This window comes from Manacus candei, unplaced genomic scaffold (assembly GCF_025592945.1).
Source record: "Manacus candei isolate 608988 ecotype Guabito, Panama unplaced genomic scaffold, ASM2559294v1 h1tg000003l, whole genome shotgun sequence".
Lineage (NCBI taxonomy): Eukaryota > Metazoa > Chordata > Aves > Passeriformes > Pipridae > Manacus > Manacus candei.
Window position 1 is genome coordinate 19,085,269 of NW_026138051.1, and position 24,464 is coordinate 19,109,732.

The 24,464-nt window shown below is 43.2% G+C and overlaps 1 protein-coding gene across 18 annotated transcripts in view; it reads right to left on the reverse strand.

Annotated features, from left to right (window-relative positions):
* Positions 1-618: 618 nt before the first annotated feature.
* ATP7A (ATPase copper transporting alpha) overlaps positions 619-24,464 on the reverse strand; it is a 29,219-nt gene continuing 5,373 nt past the window's right edge. For 11 of the 18 annotated variants that reach the window (XM_051789988.1, XM_051789997.1, XM_051789977.1 and 8 more), the window contains 22 exons: positions 22,962-23,105; positions 19,557-20,046; positions 18,089-18,820; positions 16,571-16,777; positions 15,402-15,565; positions 14,601-14,762; positions 13,915-13,991; positions 13,516-13,741; positions 12,860-13,093; positions 12,480-12,571; positions 11,943-12,070; positions 11,638-11,792; positions 11,238-11,372; positions 10,205-10,399; positions 8,135-8,317; positions 7,625-7,838; positions 6,825-6,971; positions 6,217-6,359; positions 5,724-5,927; positions 5,032-5,149; positions 4,401-4,503; positions 619-4,047 (listed from right to left, as the gene is read on the reverse strand). In XM_051789988.1, the coding sequence (XP_051645948.1) occupies positions 3,771-4,047; positions 4,401-4,503; positions 5,032-5,149; positions 5,724-5,927; positions 6,217-6,359; positions 6,825-6,971; positions 7,625-7,838; positions 8,135-8,317; positions 10,205-10,399; positions 11,238-11,372; positions 11,638-11,792; positions 11,943-12,070; positions 12,480-12,571; positions 12,860-13,093; positions 13,516-13,741; positions 13,915-13,991; positions 14,601-14,762; positions 15,402-15,565; positions 16,571-16,777; positions 18,089-18,820; positions 19,557-20,046; positions 22,962-23,069 (4,494 nt within the window). In that variant the 5' untranslated portion in view covers positions 23,070-23,105 and the 3' untranslated portion in view covers positions 619-3,770. The remainder of the gene's footprint in view (positions 4,048-4,400; positions 4,504-5,031; positions 5,150-5,723; positions 5,928-6,216; positions 6,360-6,824; positions 6,972-7,624; positions 7,839-8,134; positions 8,318-10,204; positions 10,400-11,237; positions 11,373-11,637; positions 11,793-11,942; positions 12,071-12,479; positions 12,572-12,859; positions 13,094-13,515; positions 13,742-13,914; positions 13,992-14,600; positions 14,763-15,401; positions 15,566-16,570; positions 16,778-18,088; positions 18,821-19,556; positions 20,047-22,961; positions 23,106-24,464) is intronic. The other 7 variants (XM_051790073.1, XM_051790115.1, XM_051790108.1 and 4 more) reach the window with 1 other exon arrangement.

Consider the following 24,464-nt stretch of genomic DNA (forward strand, 5'->3'; position numbering starts at 1 on the left):
AAAGTGTCTGGGCTTTGGCAGATTTTGACCCAAATGCTTATCCTGAGGCAGGGAGCCCAGCCAGCTCCATGAGAGGAGCACAGGAACACTCACAGGCAGTTTGCCCCCCCACTTCACACGTGGCACTTTGCTTTGGGACACAGAACTGCACTTCAGCCTGACTGCTCCGTGACACCCACTGAGAGAACAGGGCAGGGGGCACAACCCAAAACATGGGACATTTCATCCCAGCACAAGAAAACACTTTTTTACTGTGAGGAGGACTGACCCCTGGAAAAGCCTGTCCAAAGGCTGTGGAGAAGCTGAAAACCTCAGTCCCAGGCAAGCAGCCCTGGGTCACCTGCTGTGACAGGTTTTGACTCCGTGACCTCTAGCAGCCTCTTCCAGCCTCAGCTGCTCCCCCGATCCCGACCCCTAACACGGGGATGCTCCCACAGGGGGATTATCCCTCCATTTCCCAGCTCTCACTGACACCACTTGCTCCCAGCCCTACAGTTTTTCATGCAGGCTCAGTGTTTGCTTAAGGCTGTGTTTAAGCAGGGCTGGAAACACACACAAACCCCAACCCTTGGCCTTGTGCTGACCAAGCAAAAAATACTTAAAAGAGATCACAGAACATGATTTAAAACAGCCTTCAGTCACATTTTTATTACATGACTTGTAATTGCCATTATAATGATGGAGGCACAGTCTTAAAAGAATAGAAAGCATGAGAAAATGTTTCTAGATGCAAAGAACTGTAACAGCCCTGCATTAACATTCCACACCAGCACTCACTTCTCCATTCTTCGTAGCAAAATTGAATAAAAAAAATTCTCAAGTTTAAAACATTTTGTTGGAAGTTCTAAGCAAAAAAATAGGCATAGTTTTTAAATAAATAAAAATGTTTGCTTGCTTCAATTTTGTTGTCAACTTCACGTTCTTTTTTTTTTGGTATAAAATTTCAAGTGTTTTTAACTCTTAGAAGTTTAAATAAGTTTGGTAAGATTCAAAGAGCAACTTTTAAAACCTGGAGCAAATATACTTTTTTATTAAATAGAGCACAGGTTTTATAAATAGACACAGAAAATAAAATAGACAAAGGAGTAATACAATTTTGTTTGTAACTGTGTGTTTCCAAGTGATATTTTAAATTTCTGAATCCAAACTGTCTACAACAGGAATAAACCTATTTACATATTAAAACATTTACATTTAGCTCCCACATTATTCCATTTGCACTGTACATTCAAACTGAAAGACATTTTGGTTTTTCAACATAAAGCACCTTATGTAATATTTTAATCACAAGATAAACATTGTGGAAGTCATTAGCACACCTTTGGGGAGTGTTGGACAGACAACCTGCTTTCAAAGATCTGGGTTGAATTTATCACAACCACCTCGTCCCCATCCATCCTTGGGCTCAGTTATTTCCTCTCCCCAGGGTCTGGTCCTCTGGCTGTCCCTACAAGCTGCTCTCACATCCCTCCCAGCCAGCATCTACTGCTCCTTTTTCCCTGATAATCATCTCTGCACATCATTAGGTATCTTGGTTTGGAAAAGGAGCCTTATTTTGTTGTAACAGGATCAAACACTGAGTTTCACAGCAAATGGTAAACATGGGAAAACATCTGTGTTGGGACAAAGTTGGACATAAAGACAGCAGCCTGCTGTAAACATTCACCTACATACAATTTGGACAACAAGAGGCAAAGTGCTCTAAAAATATACTTGGAAAGTATATAACAAGTATATAACAAGTTCTTCATGCTGCTTTATCTACCAACCAGGAATTTAGCCCTGAACCACCTCCCCATTTCCAGCAGGAAGAGCCTGATGTGTCATTTCCATGCCATCCACTCCACAACCAGCACCTGGAGCCCTGAAACTCCCGCCAGGAGCAGTGACTGAGACCACCCACAGCACAGTCAAAACCAGCTAAACACTTCCCTTTCACCTGCAGAACTGTGCCAAGAACAACACCGAGAACGAGGGTGGATAAACAAGGAAACTGAAATCCTTGGAAACAGTTGGCATGACTGTGAAGCACTAAAACCCATCATAACATGATTTAACAGCTGTCGGGTAACAACCTGCTTTGTAAGAACAGCTCTGCTGCTGCAAAGTGAGAACACCTCATGGAATGGCTTTGCAGTGATGTATCTCAGCATGTAACAATACTACCTATTACATACAGCTATAATCTAATTTTTAAAAATACTCTGTTTTCATTAGAAATATTAAAAATCAAAAATCCTGCAACAGAAATATTTTGTTTCTTAAACTAGCAGAAGCAACACATGATGTTGTTCTCCTCACTGCAATGTGAGTACACTGATTTACTGACAACAGCCACAGCACAGCTCTTCTGCTCTCATACAGCAGGACTTGTCTCAGATAAAATGCAAAAGCTGTTTACTCATGACTTTTTACACACACAATCTATGCCCTGACATCAGGCTTCAAGTTAAGAACCAGAACATTACAGAGATCTCTTTATCACATGCCAAACTGAACCGAGTATTTCTCCTCCACAAGCACGACTGGTACATGCTTACACCACGGGCTGTACTTCCTAATGAAATCCAACTTGACTGATCCCAGGAATTGCTGCCAACAGCCACCTCAGCAGCAGGCTCAGGGAGTAACCAACAGGTAACCAGCTACTGGGTGATGAACACTTCTCACCAAGGGTATTTTTAGTATTAATGATTTCATGATCAAAACCTGCATTTTGATATTGCAGTTCAGTAGCAAACGAGGACTGTCTCAATTCACAAAGCCTGGATCTGAACAGTGCAAGCAAAGGGGGTTTGCACCAACCCATGGAGGGATTCTGAACCATTCCTGGTACACAGACATTTATCTTTAGAAGGAAAGACTGAACTGTAAAGATTTTAAAGGTAGTCTGTGTGATAAACTCTCCTGGTTCATTTAAGGAGTGCCAGCAGCCACTGGTGGTGAGCAGTAACTACACTGCCTTCCTAAATCTGAACACTTTGGCTAATACCACATGGCACTGATATTGCATTCACATGTTGCACAAGTTTTTGGCTTAGGAGAGGCTGGGAATGAACAAACCTCCCAACCCAGCCAACCTTCAAGCAGTGTCAGTAGCAGGAGTGTCCCAGGGCACGAGGGGCAGAGCTCAGTGTGGGTGTGAGCCCAAAGCTCTCTGTCTGTGCTGTGCAGGATCACACGGGGAGATCAGCTGAAGCTCAGAGTGTGAAAAGCTGAAGCCAGATGTTTACAAAATGAAAAGGCATTTGAGAGGAACCACTTCTGGCAGAAGGCAGGCTATGGAAACGAGAGGGGTTCAGGAAGTTCTGAAGTAAGGCACATCTCTCTGCAAACAGAACCTCCAGACTTTGCAGATGCAGTAATTCACACTTTTTCAACACAGTACTGAACTCGACTATGCATAAAGCAGCCTGGTATAAGGCTGGGAAATATTGTTCTGGTTCCTTGGTTTCCTTAGTTGTATTTTGACAATTTGCCAAAATAAATGCTATACTGCAAGCTTCATGGAATGGGAACACAGCCCTGTTTGTCAGCATCAACAGCTATGCACCAGATTTTTTGGTAAGTCTAGATTAAAAAAAAAACCCAACAAAAAATACTCTGGAAAGTCACTGCAAAAAGTACCTCTACACTGAAGAAGAAAGACCTCCAGAGGGATCAGTACATGCACAGGCCTCAGAGAGCTGTTTTGGTTGTGTTTTCATTTTGTTCCAGGTGTTTTTCTTTGTTTTGCCCTAGTGGGGGTGGGAGGAGGGGGTTCAAGTCTCTCATAGGGCCGTGTCGTCGTCCTCTCCAAAATCCCCCACCAGCAGCGAGTGCTTGTCTGGCTCGTTGAGGACGATGCTGCTCACGGAGCGCTTGTCTGAGAACAGGGAGTTCATGGAGGCTCTGCTGTAGTGCAGGATTCGATCCAGCAGGCTCAGCTTGGGGGAGCCAGGCCCAGCCTCATCAATGCCAACGTGGACACTGATCTCTGACGGGCTCTTGTGCCTCATTTGGCCACGGGCCCTGAGCTCCAGTTTCTCAGATCTTGGTTTCTGGTACCTAGGGAAGGAAAAAACAAAATATAACAAACACCTCTCAGGTTGAAGTGAAGTACACTGAAATACAGATAAAACCTGCCTATGTGTATGATTGTGCCCAAGCCAGAGCCATTTATAATTTGACTGACAAGGTTTCTCACAAATCCACAAAGGCCATAAGGAATTTTCATTCTGAACACGCTTCTGATTTGTACATCCCTCTTCAAGTTAGAAATGACATTTTTAAGCATTACTGCCTGCTAAACAGACCTGCCTGAACTGTTCTTCAAAAGGCTTTGAAATCTCTCATAGTCCCACCCTTATCTTCTGCCACTCTAAGTGAAAGATCCAAGCTTTGAATCTGTCCCAACTCACATCTTTAACAGCAAAGAAGAAAGCACAACAGAGACAGAGGAGGCAGCCATTGCTGCAGATCCCATCCACGGCTGCAAAACCAACCCAATGGGCAGGAAGACACCTAGAAAAAGCAAACAACAAAAAGTTCAGAGCAGGAACACTCCATTATTCATCTATTAACACCTAAAATTTCACACAGACTGCCTAGTTTTGGTTGCATCCCAATGCGTTAATTAATAGGATTTTAATTTAAACGACAAATATTTAATACATAAGGATTTGTGTTTTATCTCAGGTTCAGGTTCAACTTCAGGTGAATTCACACCTGGGTGTGTCACCTGCACACTCTGAAACTCGGAGGAGAAATGTCCTGCCCACCCTGCAGTAAACTGCTTGTTCACAAGGTCAGGCTCATTCAATAAACCTTTTATCTTGAAGTTATTTTGATGTGTTGAGCATATCCAGAGTAGCCACAGTGTGGGAGGAGGACAGCTCACAAATACCCACTGCAACGTGCCCAGGCAGAGACCTCTGCCCTTACCAACAGCCAGAAGCAAAGAAAATGGAAACTCTCCCCCACAGCAGTAAATCACTGCAATCTGCTACTCACTGGGCCCAATCTTCTTAGTGCAGGGAGACACTCACATACCTGCAGCTATGGGAACTCCAATGAGGTTATAAATCAGAGCAAAGACAAAGTTGATCCGGATCCTCTTCACAGTTTTCCTTGATAAATCTATGCTTGCTACCACATCCATCAAGTCATCCTGCAAGTTATGTTTATTGGAGAAGTCAGAGAGAAAGAAAGGCCCCCATGTAGTGTCTTTATACTCCTGTTTTAAAGCTAAGTCCCACACACCAGGTGTCACAGACTGTAGTAAGCACTCTATAGGCTGCTCTAGTTTGTCTGCAGAGCCCATACAGTCAGTGCCAGTCTTATTCCAGATGTCATCATAATCCAAGTAATGTACACAGCACCTCCCAGTGCAGCTCTAAACACTGACCACAGTCTCTGCCCAGGTGTTGTTGGTATGTAACCTCGTGACTGTAAACCTGGAGGTGCTGTGGGACAAATACAATTTATGTTTGCCAAAGACTAGGTCACTTTTTCCTGTTTGCCCATTCTCAAACTTTAATTACCCCAAAAGGCACAGTAGCCAGAAGACTGGGGAGTTCCCTTCACAGGATAATCACCAGCACACCGAACAGACAGGATGAAAACAAGCTCTGCTCCAGTTCTCCCGGTTTATGGAGGCTGTACACCTCAGGGGAGATCTGCATCATTCAGCACATCCAGCCCCTCCTGTCAGCTCCCTTCACCCAAGCACTTTTCCCTCTCACCCTGATGAGAACCACGTCAGCTGCCTCGATGGCCACGTCGGTGCCGGTGCCGATGGCGATGCCCACGTTGGCCATGGCAAGGGCCGGGGAGTCGTTGATCCCGTCCCCCACCATCGCCACCCGCTTCCCCTCCTCCTGCAGCTGCTTCACTTTGGCCACTTTGTGGGAGGGAAGAACCTCTGCGAACACTTTGGTGATGCCAACCTGAAGAGAGAGAAAGGACACGACTGTGTGGCAGCTCTTCCAGCACCTCTTAAAGCTTCTGCCTGGAATAATGTGACTGGGAAGGGTGAAACCCGGGAACTCTTGAGCTAAAGACAAAACCCATCACAGTGGACGGGTTCATTCAAAAAGGCTCCTTGCATTTCCTCCTTATTCCAAATTTTTTTACGTTGCCATCTTTCACAACAGCCCAGTTCTATGCCAGCCACCAGCAGTATCAAGTGCCACAATGAGCCCAGCTTCAAACCCAGGCACAGGAGCAGCAGCTCACCTGAGAGGCAATGGATCGGGCTGTTTTGCTGTTGTCACCAGTCATGAGGACAACTTCCAACCCCATGCTCTTCAAAGTGTAGACTGCCAGCTCTGCTTCTGGCTTCACAGTATCAGCAATAGCTATCAAGCCACACAGTACTCCTAAAAACAGAAGGAAAGTGATTGTAATAATGAAGATGTTTACTGCTTCAGAAGGAAACAAAAAAGTAACTTTTTTCCCCCCAGTAAGACCAGTTCCAAAACCAGTAATATTGACAATAAAAAGCAGAACAAGAACAGGTATCAGGGCAGCAAAGTTTAAAGCAATACAGACCATTGACTATCCAACCAGAATAAAAAAACCCCACCTTTTCTCTCCTCTCTTCCCCTTTGCTCTCTTTGAATTCTATGCTCATGTCCAACTCTCCTGTCAGCTAAGAAAGGCATGACAAGGTCTCTCTCATAGGAAAGTGCTGCAAAACTAGTTAATGATCTCTTTTCATCCCATTATTCTGTTTCAGGTAAACTGCTATTACATCACTAGTTAATAATTCCTATTTATGGGATATTTCACATGGTATTTAGTGAGAAATGAAGCTCAGAACAAAGCAGCAGCACCACACTCACCATCCACAGCTGCCAGCACGGCCGTGCGGCCCCTCCGCTCGTGCTCCATCATGGCTTTGTCAACCTCACTGCTCACAAGGAGCCCGTTCCTGGTCATCCACTCCCGGTTCCCAATGAGAACAGAGTATTTCTGAGAAGTCATGGTAGCTGAAGGAAGAAAACACAGTCCTTCCATCATATGGATTAACCAGGGAGCTTCCCTTCAGCTAATCCCACCCGTGTTCTCCCAGCGTGCAGTGAAATAGCACTGCAGAGAGTTCAAACAGAAACAGTCTTTCTTAATAATTCCTGCCCTCCTGAACTCCTCATGTGCTCTTGACGAGAGAGACAGCAACATTTCTTCAGTGCTGGGTAGTTACCATGTCAGAGGACCAAAAATCCCAGGTCAAACAACAATAAAGGACCAAGTCCCCCTCTCAGCCCTTCTAATATCTATGTAACAGCCCAGTGCAGTTGAAAGAGATCTAACAATGAGTGAAAACCACTCAGTTGTGCAAATGTACATAATTTTGGCAAGCAAGTGGTAACTTGGGATAAAGTAAAGTAAAACTAGAGAGAGCTGACAGAGAACTCCTGTATGATTTTCCAGCCCCATATTCAATATATAACTTGAAATTGTATTTAGTTTAAATGTTTGGAGTGATGCGTGAGCACAAAATAAACTAATGACCAACCAAATAATGTGTGCCTTGATGCCAGTCCAGTTCTTCGGGACAAAAATAAGTGACCTTACTCTTGGGATCCTAAAGGCACAAAAGCAAAAATTCTTCATTTTATCCTCTAAGCCAGAATTAACTTACTTGGTAGCTCAGCATCAATAATCAAAGCAGGCTGCGCCGATTCATCTGTATTTTCCTCAATTTTCACGAGAGTTGCATTTTTAAGATTGTTTTCTTCAACCATTCTATTTTTCCTGTAGAGCAATGCTTCAATATTGGTGACTTTACAACTAATGCCACAGCCTGGAACTACCTGAAAATCTGTACATGTTCCAAGGGTTTCCAAGTGCAGTTCCTAGAGAAAAAGGATGGAAACAGAGGAGGTTTTTAAACATATATAAAAGCATATTCTATTTACAAAGCCCACAAAATAAAGTGCACTCGAACAAACAGGAGGAATCATCAAAATCTAACTTTGAGTACCCATCTAATATGGCATGAAGTGCTTTATGTGGTCCCACAGTTTTCAGATTTCCCAAATAAATACAGTAAGTACTTCATATGTACGGATAGTCTGGTGTTATTTATGAAGTACTGCAAGAGAGGTTCTTCTGTAACACAAACTGCTCTTCCCCTGTGTAACTAACTCACCTTTTTGCAGTACTTGGTTATTGCTGCTCCAAGGGGGTGCTCACTGTTACTCTCTGCAGTCCCCACTATTGCCAGCAGTTTATGACAAGGTAGTTGGTTACCCTCCACCAGAAACTTCACCTGCATCACTTCTGGAGTCCCGTGGGTGATGGTCCCTGTTTTGTCAAACACAACCACCTTCACCTGCAGCACAACAGGAAGATTTTTTTCAGTGAAACAAACTTCAAGGTACAGATTCCTCAGGAAACCACCGCTTTTAGAGAAACCTGCTGACGGGACTGACGACTGACACCAGTGATGTGCACAGAACAACCCCGGGGTCCCTGCTTCCAGAGACTGAAATGGTTCATGATTTGTGCATTCTAGGATTGCCAAGGGACTTTTGCAGGCTTCTGCAGGACTTTTGCATCATACCTCTGATGGCCCATCAAAGACCATCCCTCCCCTCCCCGCCCCCAATCTTGAAAGGCAGGAAAAACCCTTTTGCCAGAGCCCTTGTGGGAACTCAGCACAGACCCAGGAGATGTTGGAGGCTCCTGGCATGGCCTGTGACACTAACCATGGATATAGTAACTCATAACTTCTTTGAATGTGGAGGCTTCCCTCCCCCACCCCCAATGGATCAAGGCCACCACTTCAACTGACAGACCTGGAAGCTGCAACTCCCAAGTCCCATCGCTGGACCCAGTGGGCGGTGACTATAGACATCTTTCACTCTCAGCTTTGCTTTCCCTTACTCTCCCTTACCCTTATCCTCTCTTTCCTTTCTCTCCCTTATGCATTTTCCCCCCAGGGGTTATCCCTATGATAGACAATACAGATGACAACACCCAAAATGCTGACATACCTGTTCAAACAAAACTGTTAAAATAAACCCTACCTAGATATGTTTTCAGACACCGATTATTCAGTGTCGTTTCACTCTAATCCACCCCAGGGGAATTATTGACAAGAACCTGGGTTATCCCCCTCTCCTTTTTCTGGGGTGAGTGTGGGGTGAAGTCGCAGCCCCACAATTGAAGCTTGAGGGGTTTGGAATATTACAAAGTGTTGGGCCGTTTTCCATGAGAGCAGTAAAGCTAATTAGATAGTTCCTGTGGACACAGCCTTGAGTTATAAAGAGCACAAGGTTAAAGCTGTTTGGCTGAGTGCAGGTGCTGCATGCCTAAATGTTTTTGCAAGAATATGTTTATATTGTATGCATGAGTGTGATGGTTTCAGTCTAGGCCTTCCTGGAAACCAGCTTGTAACCAGGAAGGAGCTGGGAAGGTGACCAAGGAAGTATTCCATGCTATTCCTTTACGTAACCTAGGGTATAAATAAGGCACTGATAAGAGAGTTCGCTCTCTTCTCTTCCGGCGAGGTTGGAGAACGGTGGTCCCTGTCTGGGCCTGGCTTACCTGGAGCTGAGGCCTACAGTGACTGCTGTTATCGGCCACGCGTGAGGGGGGAGTGCTGGGCCGTGTCCAGACGTACTGCTTTCTTTCAAGGGAAGTGGTGAGCTCTTGCCAATTCTTCAGCTTTGCTGGGTTTTTAGATTGTGTAGATCTGTTTTATTATTTGTCCCTTTTCACCCTATTTTATCCTTTTCCCTTCTCCCTTCCCCCCTCTTCCCTTCGACTTCGGGAAGCTATTTGGGGTCATAGATTCATATATATAATTCTCATTGTATATCTCTGTTTTATACATAATATATATATATTTTGGCTAGAACTTTGGCTGCCTGGTTTTTCGTTTTTTTTTCCTTCCCTCTCTGGGAAGGAGACCCTGTTGTCGAGTTTCGGAGATTTGGCAGGAAGCCAACTCCAAACTTGCACAGTGAGAAAGTTGAGGGAGCGATCTCAACAAAAGCTGCCTGCTACGCTGAGCAGGCAGGCATCTCTCTGTCTCCTCACCCTACTGTGTGTCGTGTGTCTTTCTTCCCCCATGGACCAAGACCCACTGACAGGTACCCCAGGACAGGTGGCTCCTAACACCTGCCCCCTGGGGCATGGCACAGCCTGTCCAGCAGCAGCTGGCACACAGCGGCGAGCCCGGGCTGGGCGGCCCCCGCAGCAGTGCCCCCCTCACCTTGTGTGCCATCTCCAGGGGCTCCCCCCCCTTGATGAGGATGCCGTTCTGGGCCCCCACGCCCGTGCCCACCATGACGGCCGTGGGGGTGGCCAGGCCCAGGGAGCAGGGGCAGGCGATGCACAGCACCGTGATGGAGGCCTGGAAGGCGAAGCGGACGATCACCTCCGCCGAGGACAGGCTCTCGCTGTAACCCTGCGGGGGACGGAGCCTGCTCAGAGGAGGAGCTGGACAACAGGACAACACATCTAGCTGCACATTGCCCTGGGTGCTGGAAAAACCTGCAAATTCATCAGCTAAAGTATTCATATTAAAACTGAAGCACGGGCAAATTATAAAATAGCTCAGAGTAATGAGTAAATTCATGACTAAGTTCTGTTCTATACTGCACATACCCATGACTGTTTCATTTATAGGATATTTTCCTAAACAAGGTACCCCATGCCATAACTTTCACCCTCTAATGTAATAAAAGATACTGTATCAATACAGTGAGGAAAAAACCACAACCAGATATTACATGAAGATTGCTTTCCTGAAAGTAAAAAAATTCTAATCAGAACTAGTTTTGAACCAAGAGACCTGTGATCCAAGCAACCCTAAAGTCCAGGCTGGGATCCTGACCCTCCTCTGGCATCTGTAATGAAGATGATTCCCAATATGAATTCACCTAGAGCTCTGCTAACAGAGCTGGATGCAGACTTGGAGCTTGTGACATAAGGGACCTCTTTTCTCCACAGAGAAGGGATGGATGGTGGGAAATTTTTTTGATTAACTTTTTAATTTTTTTAATTAACTTTTTTTTTTTAATACTAACTTCCACGAGTTGATTAATTACTGTGGATTCTTTCTTTAAGTATAAATGTAGGAGTGATACAGTGTAAAAAAATACATAATGTAAAACTAATAACAAGAACAATAATAGTCAGCAACTGCCTGCAAGGACAATTCAGAAGGGGAACCACTGCAGTCTAACAGAATTGTAAGGCTATTTATTAAATATTTCAGAAGGTGTTTAAGGAGATTTACTTACCAGAAAGTATTTTTCCACTATTCCAAAATCTACAAACCCAATTATAATCCAGGCAAGAAGGGTAACCACAGAGACAGCCACAATAAAAGGAACAAAGTAGCCACTAAGTTTGTCTGCAAATTGCTGGATGGGAGCCTGGGAAGGAGAAACAGGTCACTCAGCAGCATCATGGTGACTCCCTTCTGTTCCAGACACAGTCACAGCTGGGCAGCACACTTGGCTTGCCACAGTTTATAATTAGAGACTGACTTCATAAAAGGAGGAGGTTTGGCACACGAGCCTGTACCAAAGTCCTTAATCAGCAAGAACCTTCATTATGCAATTCAAATCTAAACAAACTCAGCCACTCCTCAAGTGATGTGGTGTGCTGCTGTCTAATGTGAATTTGACAATGCTCTACCTTTGAGGTCTGGGCCTCCTCCACGAGTTTAACAATCTGGGACAGAGTGGTGTCAGCCCCGACGTGGGTCGCGGCGATGAGCAGGGACCCGTTCTGGTTGATGGACCCTGCAATGACTGTGTTCCCAGGCTTCTTGGTCACAGGCATGGCCTCACCTGAGGGAAGGGCAACAGCAGAGTGCTGAAAAACAGGCCTTTGTAACAGCCACCACCTCCTCATGAGAGTGAGAACATCAGTTCCACCTGCCCTTCTTCACACTGGTCTAAAGGAGAACGTTTTTACATTTGCAGAAAGCAAATGCTCACCTGTGATGAGAGATTCATCTACCATGGAGTGTCCTTCAATAACACGACCATCCACTGGGAATTTGCCTCCTGGGACCACTTTGACAATGTCACCCCGTTGAACCAGCTCAACATCGACTTGCTCTTCACTGGAAGGATGGAAATGTTCTTTAGTAAGAGATGTAACTGAAGTGACCCAGTGCAAAAGGAACTGTCACTACACACAAAGCACAATCCCACTGCTTGACACAGTTAATGTATACAAAAATTAAAACAGAAAAAAGGTCATTTTAAAGAAGACTATGACTTTTATCATAATTTTATTTACTATCCAGTTAAGAAAATCCACTAATTGTCTTATCACAGCAAAAATCAGCAGTAAGTCAATAAACTAAATTAGAGCAGTGTTAATTCTTCTGCATTTTAACATTTTTATCTGCCAGCAAATCTGAAGTTATTTGCTTCATGGTTCTATCGAATGGTAACATTTATCTGTGAATTAGGCATATAAACAGCAAAAAAGGAACAACAGAAAAAGCAAATGACAAAGCAAGATACCTTAAAAGAACGTTATCAGGGCCCAAGGTAACAATAGTAGCTTCAGTAGCTTGTAATGAAATTAGTCTTGCCAGGGCTTCTGAGGTTTTACCCTAGAATAATAATTTTCATATTTTTCTGACTATACTATTGAAAAAAAAAAAAAAGCTGGGTAAATGACAACTGCATGTGTTGCAATTTACCCTGTTAAGAAAACACAGACTGATAATAAGTCATTTCATGTTTTTACTAGTTCAGTTACTAAAGATGATTTTACAGCAAAGAAGGTTAAAAGAACCTAACAAAGCTTTTTCACGGGACATTTTTTAAATGTACATGACATTCTGAAATGATTCCTAGTCTAGCAGCTTGCAGCTATCAGGGATTTTTATTTCCCTTACCTTTGCCACGTGCTCCAGCCACCGGCCCAGCGAGATGAACACGAACAGCATCGGGGGGGTGTCAAAGAACGTGACAGGGTTTACTTTTGCTTTCTCAGCCATTGCCACCAGGAGAATAACGAAGGAGTAGAGGAAGGCAATGGAGGTGGCCAACACAACGAGCACATCCATGTTTGCAGTGCTGTGTTTCAGTGCCCTGTACGCCTGGATGTAGAAGTGCCACCCTCCAAACACCTGCAACAGAGTGTATTTTACACACACTCGTAACACACACAGCAGCATTTCCACAAGAGAGGGAGACACGTGTGATTTGTGTTATCTGCCTTCACTGTCTCTTCCTGAGCAAAATCCCAGCTCCAGCCAAGGGCTGTGATCTCCTCCACAGCACTCTCAGGCCCTCCCACCTCCTCCCCGTGTCCACTGGTGTGGCTCAGCAGCTGCCTCAGGTGCTTTTTGGGTGCCCAACCCCTGGGCAGTGACTGCCCTGCCCAGGACAGTCTCTAGCACCAATTATTTTGGCAACAACAAAAGCATGTAACAACCTCAAAAGCGTTTTGCATCAGCATTACACTCACTTTTCAAATTTACTTTCTTCACAGTCTTCCAGTTGGAGTGTTTAAACCCAACAAACCAGGAGTTGTCATAATCCCACTTACCTGTACAGGGACACAGAGCAAAAATGACAGAAAATTCATAACAGACAATCCTGGCAGGAGCTGGTAATCCAGGACCATGGAGGAGTGAGAGGCCTCCCTCTCCTGGCTGCTCATGTTGTGATGTGTGTGAGCATCCGAAGGATGACTGTTCATCACCATCATGTAAATCATCAGCCCCATGACAGGGATACAGAAAACAAAGCTCACGACAAAAGACCTTTTCCACCTTCGGATTTAAAAAGAGAAAGAAGAAAAACAACTTGTATTGCAGTCAGGTGCTGGAGAACTTTTTAACCAGCAACTCTGGACAGTCACAAAAACCCCCCATAGATTTACAGGTGATTAAAAAAGAAGAATCAAAGATATTTACAGAATCTAAATATGTTTGGGAATACTTACTGTCTGATTTCCTGTTTGTGATCCAGATGACTGGCAGATCTATCCTTTTTGACTAAGGAAGTAGTGAAACCTAAATCCTAAGGAAAAAAGTATAATAAAAAAGAGAACAGTCAGTTTTAAAATACACTTTGTGGTCAGTTATTGCCAGATTACTGGTATGGTGCCAGCCTTATCTTTGATTTACTTTATTAACATTTCTGATACAATAGTTACTACTGTTTAGTTACCTTCTAAAGAGAGAAAAGCAATTTGTTGTAAAAATCAACCTTTCTAGAATAAAATGCTTTTCTAAAATGTGGCTTTCCAAAATGGTTTTTCCTGAAGCACAGACATAGAGAAACGGAGGGAGAAAGCTAAGAAACATATTTCACCTCTCACCTGCTACAGTATTAATTTTTAAATAAATGTGATTTATTTTTCTACAAACCTGTAGCTGGTATCTCCAACTCTACCATAGCCTATTTTTTACAGTATTGCTGTTTAAAGGTTTTAGGCAAAGTTGTAACAGAGCATTTCTGAGCCAGAACACATGTATTAGTTACAAAAACCTGCACTAAGAAGAAAGCAGATGGAAGAAGACAGACCTATTTTTTTGCTTTAATAGCCTTCCCTTCTGTTTCTGGGGTGTGTAACTCTTCAAAGGATGCTGGATATTTTATGAGACTTGGCACCTGAATGACTCTCACCTTTATCACTTGTATAACATCTCGAGGACCAACAGCCTCAGGGTCATATTTGATGTGTGCTTTGTTGGTTGCAAGAGCTACTGAGCAGTATAAAACACCATTAGTCTTCATGAGGGTGGATTCTATCTTGTGCACACAAGAAGCACATGTCATCCCTCTCACCTGAAAAACAAAGGTTCCTTCCTGTTATCAAAACCACAGCTTATCTGGTAAATGCATCTTAAAAAGCAGGAAAAGTCCTTATGACTATCCTTCCTTATTTATTGCTTTGTTCTGGGGTTTGAAGCAGTGAGCTGGAGCTCCAGCTAAGGATGAACTACAGAATCACAATAGTTTGGGTTGGAAGGGGTCTTAAAGACCATTTAGTTCCAACCTGCTGCCATGGGCAGGGATGCCTCCCAAAAATCGTGTTGCTCAGGGGCCCATCCAACCCTCCTAGAGGAAGCAGAGCATAGAGACAAGGTTATTAAGCCCTGCTAAGGCTCTGATGGCTCTTCAAGCTCAGAGCTGGGTACAAAGAGCCAGACTCACCTTCAAAAAGTAAATTCTGGCAATAAGCAGAGTAATCAGAAAAATACAGGAATATTTCTCCGACTTCAGTGTAGTAGTAGTGAGCCAGAAGAGTTTGCAGGACCAGATACCATTTGTGATACAGACCTGAGGTACTCTTATATTTCAATTTTTTTGTGAATTAAGCTCTATTATGTGATTAAACTTTAGGAAGAGGAACACTTGCACAAGCGCACCCAGTAGATAAAAGTAACAGAAGCCAAGGGTGTCAGGTTTTAATTACTAACTTACAACAAGCTCCAGAATTCCATCTCCTTCACCACAGTTTTCCATCACGGTGGCTCCAAACCCCAGCTCCCGAATGAGCTCTGCAATAGCTGAAGGGTGTATGACAGCAGGATTATACCTCACTTCTGCCTTTCCTGCCATGAGGGCAACAAGGATGGAGTGTATTCCTGGGGAACAAAATGTGTGAGCAGCAGATCAGGTTTAGGAAAAATCCTGCACTTACGGTAACAGGAGGGCATGACACAATTTGAAATTGGGAAAGGTACCATATTGCAAATCAAGAAAAACATGTTCATTTTTGGAAGATACACCAACAACACAACCACAGCACCTCAGTGTAGGTGTGACTGACGAAAGCATTGCTGCTCCCCATGAGTGGCATGTTTCTAACAGTCTAATTACAAACATTCTGTCCATGCTATATGAAAAGATTATCTATTTTTACTCCAAAGTAGTTCTTCTAAAATACAGTGCTATATCTTTTTCTGATCTGCATTTACTACTCCTAGAAGCCTTTTCTTCAAGGGAGAACATGCACGAGAAAGGGCAGATCTAACAGTCAATCCTATTGTACACTGAAAGGATTTAGATTCATCCATTTTCTAGGATGACAAAATTAAAATCCAGGTTAACCTGGAACACATCTACCTTCATTACAATAATTAAACACAGTCTGCATTAATGACTGTTTGCTACATCACAGTCATGCAGCTGTTTGTTCCTGCAAACAATCAGACAGACAGGTATGCCCTGACTGCCAGAGCTAAAATTAACTTGTGTCTCTTTAATCCACACTAATACTGTCCCCCTCACATAACCCCCTCCCCAGCACACACACAGTTGTTTCTGCCTTTCAGCTGCACACCTGGGCACCTCCCTCCAGTAGGAAAGATTTGTTTTCCTTTCAAAAGGATCCATATTTGATCCCTACACTCTTTGGAGCACTCAGGCGCTGTTTTTGTAAGGGCAGTCCCTGGTCAGCATGTCCATAAAGCAGCAAGAATGTCCCTGTTCCCCTCCCCTGGGCCAGAGGTGAGCAGGCTGTTCTCACACCTGGAACACCTGCAATGTCCTTCTCCTGACAACCCAGCCATGAAAAACGCTGTGCAAAAGCCAGGTGGATTCTCCAAAACAAACAGAAATGTAGCAGCTCACACTGACACACATCTTACCATCTTCCCTTCTCAAATTCCTCTCGATGTTGGCTACACACGAAGCACATGTCATTCCTGTGACCTGGACATAGCACTTGGAGATGGTCTTTGTCTCCTGCCTCCCGAGGTGGGCTGGGGGCACTTTGGAGGATGGCTCAGGTTTGTGAGAGTCCAGCTGTGCTTCAGGTGAGGGCTGAGCTGTGGCCACAGGCAGTTCTGCCTTTGCTGGAAAGGAGATTGCAGTTCATGACCTCAGGAGCAGCCATTGCAATGAGGTGTGAGCTGGCATTACAGACTGCTCTGCACTTAACACTGAAAATGGAAATTGTGTGTGCCCTGTCAGTCAGACCCACCCACCTGTCTGTGGATTCAGAGTCAGCAACAGAAAACAAGACAAAGGGTTGGGCCACTGATTAACTCACTGGTTTGTTACCAGTTTTCCTTTTGCACTTCCTCACTGTCTTTATTCTGTTGCACATCCTTTGTCCTCTTCTCTAGGCTGTAAGTGGAATGTCTGCATTGCAACCTTAGTTTTACACACAATTTTATTGACTTTACCTGGAGCACAAAGCTGAATCTGTAAGCAAGTGACTTTGACCTTAGAGAAGGGCTCTGGAACTAGAGACATCTGCTCCTTACAGCAATCCAGGGAATGCTGTGTTTGTGCAGGAGCAGCACAAAGGGAACTAAAATGGGAGCACCCAACCACTTCTTCAGTTATTGCCATAAAATAGCTCATGTATTTACTGATATTTAATCTTACTGAATCAACAGGTGGAGCTTCCCTGTTCCCTCAGGAAGCCTCTCTTCATATTGCTGGAGGTGGGGGTGAGAATCTGGGAGAGGCACAGCTAGGACAGCCAACCCACAAGGATGGACAAACATCTGCCTGCCCACGGGAAGTCATTAACTAATTCCTTGCTTTGCTTGCAGGGGCAACTTTTGCTTCACCTATTAAACTTACCTTTATCTAATCCACAAAGTTTTTCTCTTATACCCTTCTCTTCCCCCTCCCACCATGGGGAAGTGAGCAAGTGGGTGGTTGGTGCTGAGCTGCTGACCAGGGTTCTCCCACAGCATCATCAATTTTAACATTCTGAGTGATGTCCACTCTCTTCAGACTCTTGTCACTCCTCAGTCATGCCTGAGCCTGGTTGAATCTCCCTTCATTAGTTAGTCCACAGAAGCCAAGACTTAGATAATTCAGCATTAAAGAAACTTCAGCACAGCAATCCATAACATTCTTCACAGCTAGCAAAGCTACAATTCCATATTCATGCCATGAATATTATAAAGCAGCAAATAGGAACATGGAACATCAATATCTGACATTTATATTTCCAGGCATCTCAATTATTTTAATTAATCTGATGCATTAAAGGCTGTGCACGTATCTCTAATCATCTCAGTGGCAGAGAAGACAGAAAGCTTGGCAAGCACAAAGTGCGTGTCAGCTGCTGAATTTCATCTTGGGTCGTACCAAAGGCTAAAAAAATGGACAATCCTTTTGAATTTAAAAGTTTAATATGCTATTACCTGGAAAAGAGGCATCGAATCCCATGTCCTCTATTGAGGACCGCAGGTCTTCTGGGCTTGTCTGCAGCGGGTCATATTCTATAGTCCCGTTTCCATTCGAGAGAGAGACATGAATGGATTTCACACCTGGCTTTTGGGATATGACTCCCTCGATGGACTGCACACAAGAGCTGCAGGTCATCCCCTCAATACTGATCACGACAACCTGAGTAAGTGGCTGGCTGGGATCCTTCAGAGCTGCGTGAGACTTCAGGGGAGACGCCAGCGGGGGGAAAGGTGCCAGGTTTTCACACTCCTCAGGAAGGCTGACTTTGAACGTCTCAGGAGACACGGCCTCTATGGCTTTCCTCAGCCTGTCTATGCTAATTAAGTTTGGGTTATAGTTTATAACAGCAGATTTCTTCTCTAACGAGACAACGACCCCTGTGACTGCCGGGAGTGCTGACACAGTGCCCTGGATGTTGAGGACACAGGAATTGCAGTGCATCCCATCGACTCTGAACACAACTGTCCTGGTCCCAGTCCCACTGGAGCTTTCCCTCTGTGCTGGCTCAGAGCCTTTGGGCTGAGCATTCCTCAGCCTCTCCAGGTCAATGGCACTGAGCTTCAGGGCTCTGGGCTGCTTTTTGAAGGATGCTGCGAAACCCGCTGCTTCAATTTGATGTTTTATTTCTTCTGCTGTAATTAGGTGAGGCTGGTAGATAACAACAGCTTCCTGATTGTCCAGAGACACTGAAATTTAACCAATAAAATAAATTAACCAATAAAATAAATGAACAAAAGTGTGTGTTACTGCCCTAAACATAACGAGCACATCAACAGGTCTTGTCAAGGCTTTCCAAGAACACTTTAAATGGTCATAGAAGCAAATGCAACAGAAAGGAGATTTCATTTGTTTGGTAAATACCAAAAGTTAGTTCTTCAACCATTTTTTTGTCTAGTACTACAATAATTTTCAACTCCTCTTTTCCTCAGTTTTTTGCTCTTTCCCCAGGACTTTCACAAATGGCATCGGTACTTATTAAATTTACCCTTTTATTACGTTCTGTGGCAATACATTAATGCCAAAGCTAATTATACAGATAAGTTGATCTTGCCTTTTAGATACAATTATATACATGACAATACAAATTTTTAATTTAACAGAAAAGATAAATTAATATTAATTAAAATATAAAAACGACATCTTGTATCAGAGATTTCTGTAACTGGTAATAAAGTTATGGAGCACAACTACTCCCAACTGAGATACAAAGCAACCACTGAATACTGTCACACATGTAACAGCAACAGTCTCCCCACAATTTGGGCCCATTTCTTCACTTCTAGTTCAAATTAAACGTGTAACTAAATAGCCAGTAGCACAAACAGTCACACACTCAGCTCTCTCACGTAAACACAAGGCATCTCCACAATGCCATCAAAGAACAGCATGGCCAAATGACATGAAGATACACTAAGGTTTCACCTCTAACCCGCTGAATTCCTTGCAGTTTTCCGAGCCTGCCCTCGATGGTGCTGGTGCAGGAGTGACAGGTCATCCCGTCCACCTTCAGGCGCAGCACAGCACTGCTCGCCTGAGACCAGACCGCATCTTCCCAACTTCCAGGGGTCCCCTCTGCTGCAGAGATATTTAAATCTACTCCTGGGACCGTCTGGATAATCTGTTTGCCATTTATGATGGAAGAAATGAAAGTCACCACTGCAGTTTTCTGGTCAGAGGAGACTTTCACATCCAGGATCCCTTTGTTCCTCAGCAGCGTGGTACAGATCTGTCTGGGTGCTAGGGCTGACTGGGGAGGGATGGTAAGGAAAATAGTGTCAGGTATAACAGGTTGTGGGTTTGAATCAGCCAGTGTAGCATCAAATCCCATGTCATAGATGGCTTCCTGCAGTGTCCCTGGAGTCTGGAGCTTGGAGTCATAAATGATGACAGCATTCTTATCCTCCAGAGAGACCTTGGGAGGCAATAAACACAACAATTTAGCAAACTGCAATACAAAGAGTTACTAATACTGCATGGGATTAGAAATTGCTTTTACTTGCAAATATTAGTAACACTTGGCCAGTGTAAAATCATCCCTCACTCCTCACCTTGAGGAGCAAAGCCATACCAGCAGCCACCACTGAGTGACTTCTCTTCTGTGCAACAGCCGGGCTGGAAAGAAGAGATCCCACCCCTTCCTTACTCCCAGTTTCAGAATCCTTTCCAAGTCTGTCTGGCCACTTTTACTTACCAGACAGCACCAATGTATTTAATGAAACTTCCAGAGCCAAATTCTCCTGAATTATGATGATGAACCCAGAAGAGCCCACAGCAAAAATTCAAATCAGTTAACAGTAATTCTAATGCAGTTAGCAGTAATTACCCTCAGGCTACAAGGATGGAAGTAAACAGTCTTTGAAAAAAACCACAGCTTTAAGTAGCAGTGGAAGGAGCCCAGTATTTCCAGGCATGGGAGGCACAGGCTGGTAACTTGCTGTGAGCACAAACCTGCATCAGACTGCACTGAACAAAATTCGGTTTGGAAATCTGATATATGACAAACATTAAAGAAGCTGTTTTTCCTCTCTCTGTACATTTTGGTGATCCAGAGATGTCCTGATTTGGTATTAACCTTTCCCATTAGATGGTACAAATATCCTCAACTTAATTTTCTCCCAAGGGATGATAAATCAAATATAATAATTGCAGTTTCCAAAAGGAAAAAACGAAGCCTGCCAGAGGCCCAACACACATTACCAATTCAATTCTGTCTTTCCTCTGGGCAGAGGTACAGCCTAAACATCACAGTCATGATTAAATTAGACCAGTTAAATCATTTTAAGAACCACCTCTCCTCATTTCTGTCCCAGTTATGGGCCCTTGTAGAATTAGCAACATGGACATTTATTGGTTTCATTGCAGTTGGAGGCAAAATAATCAAAGAGCAGCTGTTTGTCTGTATTAGCCATCTAACATTCCCACCCCTTGCTGACCTTATTCATAATTACTAAATAAAATCCTGTTTTACTGTTCTCAGAGAATTTTCTGAGTCAAATGATCTGACTGAACTGTAGCTCTGATGTTATAAAGAGGATATTTACTAAATATGTCCTCTTAATGTTTCTTAGAGTCCTGTTCTACTCAGACTACATTTTTGTAATACAGTTTTTGAAACAGTGTTCAGCTTTGGAATAAGGTATTTACCTTAAAATCTAAATATAAAACTCTTAATATTGTCCTTCTAAAAATCTGCTTCATTCCTTATGTAAAAGACAGTGTGAGATGCACATTGTCTTGAATCTCTCCTCCCTCTTCTATCTGAAGTCAACTGTATATTCTCAGAAATAGCTGAGAAAACACAAGGCTGACGAGATTACATTTTTTGCTAGAAAAAGGAGAAAGTGGGGATTCTGAAATCCAATTATCTGGGGGTATTTTACAGGCTGCTTTTAGCCCTCCTGTGACTCCATGCCAGCAGACACCCAGTGACTGATCTCACCATGCACAGAGATGCTCCAAGGTCCTGCTGGCAGAGCACAGACCCACCTTAAAGCCCCACTACAGCTGAAGGAAGATGAAAAATGATGTGTCTTGTAAATATTGCTGCTCTTCACCAAAATTTCCACGTGTGTACAGGAACATCTACTTCAGGCAAAAGGAAACTGCACTGAACCAGTGCATCTCTTGCCTCTGCAGGGAAAGGGCACCACAATGAACCCTTCAAAGCCAGCTACAGGTAATGATCACATGCAGCCCAAACTAAGATAATGTGCCCAGTCCTGTGAGAAAACTATTTGTCAAAGGCATTTCTACTAAAATAGAAATTAACTTTTGATGAAACCAGGAAGACAGTGCTTTCTTTGGAGTAAAATCAACCACCATGCAATGCTACGGCATGTTTTCAGAACATAGATACTCAATAATTAAACTTTGCAGTTTTCTGTTGCTGATACTGATAAGACTGTTCTTTCTACCACAGATTGGGTCACAAAATTAACAGCAATCTCCCAGCTTTTAAATTGTTTCCATCAATAAATCTACTGTAAAATTATGTACCGTGTAGGGATAATCAGCTCACTCTGGAATACTCTACAGTCCATTGTTTTGCCCATGACAAAAAAAATACTAACAAAATACTGATCTCTCCTCCGAGCTAAGAAAAAAAGTTAAACTCAAGATAGGTCAAGGAAACCTGGAATAGAGCAAACCTTAAGCTCCGTGGGCAGTTCAAGATTACAGTTCTGCTGCCCTTTCTCTCATTTCCTCATGGACAGTACAAAGGAAAGGAAACTTCTAAGACCTGTCAGGACTTTCCTATGTTATCCAGACTTCCTGCTACTCTTATTTCACGGATCACAACAGAACAGGTTTTTTTCCACGGTGAGTCAACTGCCCCCCAATTACCTGGACACCTCAAACCCACAAGCATGTTTGAGCCTGTGCAAGTGAGCTCTGTGCACCATCAGCTGGACAGAAAAGGCCTGTAGGCTTTTGAGCAAATACTGACATTTGTGCAGTATGAGGGACAAGGACAGCTCCCTTTTTTTCACCAGTGCAAGTTCTAGGGCTTTTGCTTTATTTTATTTTAAAGTTTATTGTTCTTGCCTTTTTTTACTTTTTTTCCCTTTACTCCACAATACTGAATTAAATGTAAAGCAGAAAATTAATTAAGAGCAACAGATAATGACTTAGGTCCCACTGCAGGAAAGTAAGCACTTGTTTTCTCTTATATACCAGAACTACACTAATGGATCTCCAACATCAGCTTCCCCTGACACATTCAGAATATACTCTTCTCACATTATTTTCCTCCCTTGGTGCGAAATTTTATCATGGTGTCTCATATAAGAACAAAGCTCTGTAAGAAACAGTGACAGTATTACTTACTTTAATGTGATGGATTCCATTCATCTTCCCAACATGCTGCTCAATGGTCTGAACACAGGAATTGCAGGTCATCCCCTCCACACCGATGACCACGGATTTGGCCTCCATTGTGAATTCCTACTCCACTCCTCTCATTGCTGTTGGCTAAGAACAAGTAAGACATTAGTTCTTAAATCATTTCACAAAGACTGAAATGAAAACAGGGATGTAGTGGAAGGTGTCCCCAAGGCAGGGGTTGGAACAAGATGAGTTTTAAGGTCCCTTCCAACCCAAACCATTCCATGAGTCTGTGATTTAACAAATGTCATACTTAGCCACATGTAACTCTAGTAGACACTAAAATATGAGCAAAGCTGTACAGAAATACTCTGAAGAGTATCATTATTATTTTTTCTCATAAAAACATGCCCAGAAAAAATTACTTAACCTAAATGAAATTAATTTGTAGAAATAACAGCTAATGCAAAGGACTCCTTTTGCCAAATGAATAAACTGTTTAGTGACTGAAGGAGAAAGAGGGTAAAAGAAATGATTTTCAGATTTTTTTTCTTAGCATTTTGAAAATTTGCATTATTTTTCCAATGACAGAGAGGTTAGTGAGCAGGAAAATGATCACAGTTAATGTCTGGTTGCAATGGAATCAACAGCACAATGTGATGCCTAATTGAAGAGCTGAAGTTAAGACCTGCTTAACTCATTTTTCTTATCCTGAAGACCTATCTTGGAAAACTAAATTACATCAACAATGTTGAGTAAAATTAGTTTTCTTGCTCCTTGGTGACATTTCCAAGCTGTTCCCTGTTACAGAAGGTCTGGGAGTTTCTGGTTTCACTTTGAGTTGTGTTGCAAACCATGTAAGAGCACAAGAAGTTTCATCATAGAAACAGGTTTTACCTCCCTGATGCACAAAACTAAATGTTGAAACTTAATAAACAAGGAGCAAAGACAGTATAAAACTGGGAATTAGTGACTTTTTCAATAGATGAAATACATCTCAACCCTGCTAAGAACAGAAATAAGACAAGTACAACTGAAGAGTTATTACAGATCTCACTTCTCACACACACACAAATGTTTGTATGTAAATATTCACCCACTACAGAAATACAAAATTGTCACTTGACACACAAGAATTATCAATCAGCAGAAGAGTGTATTTTAAGCAAATTTCATATAGCAGGTCCTTTCTCAGACTCATCTGCACACTTGGAGGTACTTTAAAAAGCTCTGTAAGTCACCCAAGAAAATACTTGCTTTCATGTCATGTTGAAATGTGATCCTCCCTGATTACCTCAGTTCTTCCCCAAGGAATTCTCAGTCCACACAGAGCAAACAAAGACATCATTGTAACTCCACAGTCTGGGAGAAACTGAATATTCCCACAAGCCTGAAGTGCAAATAAAGTTGCAAGAAGTACTTGACTTAGAGTGCACTTTGTGAACACAACCAGGCACACAGGACTAACTGAAATGAGACACAATAGACTGTCAGACAGAGACAGCC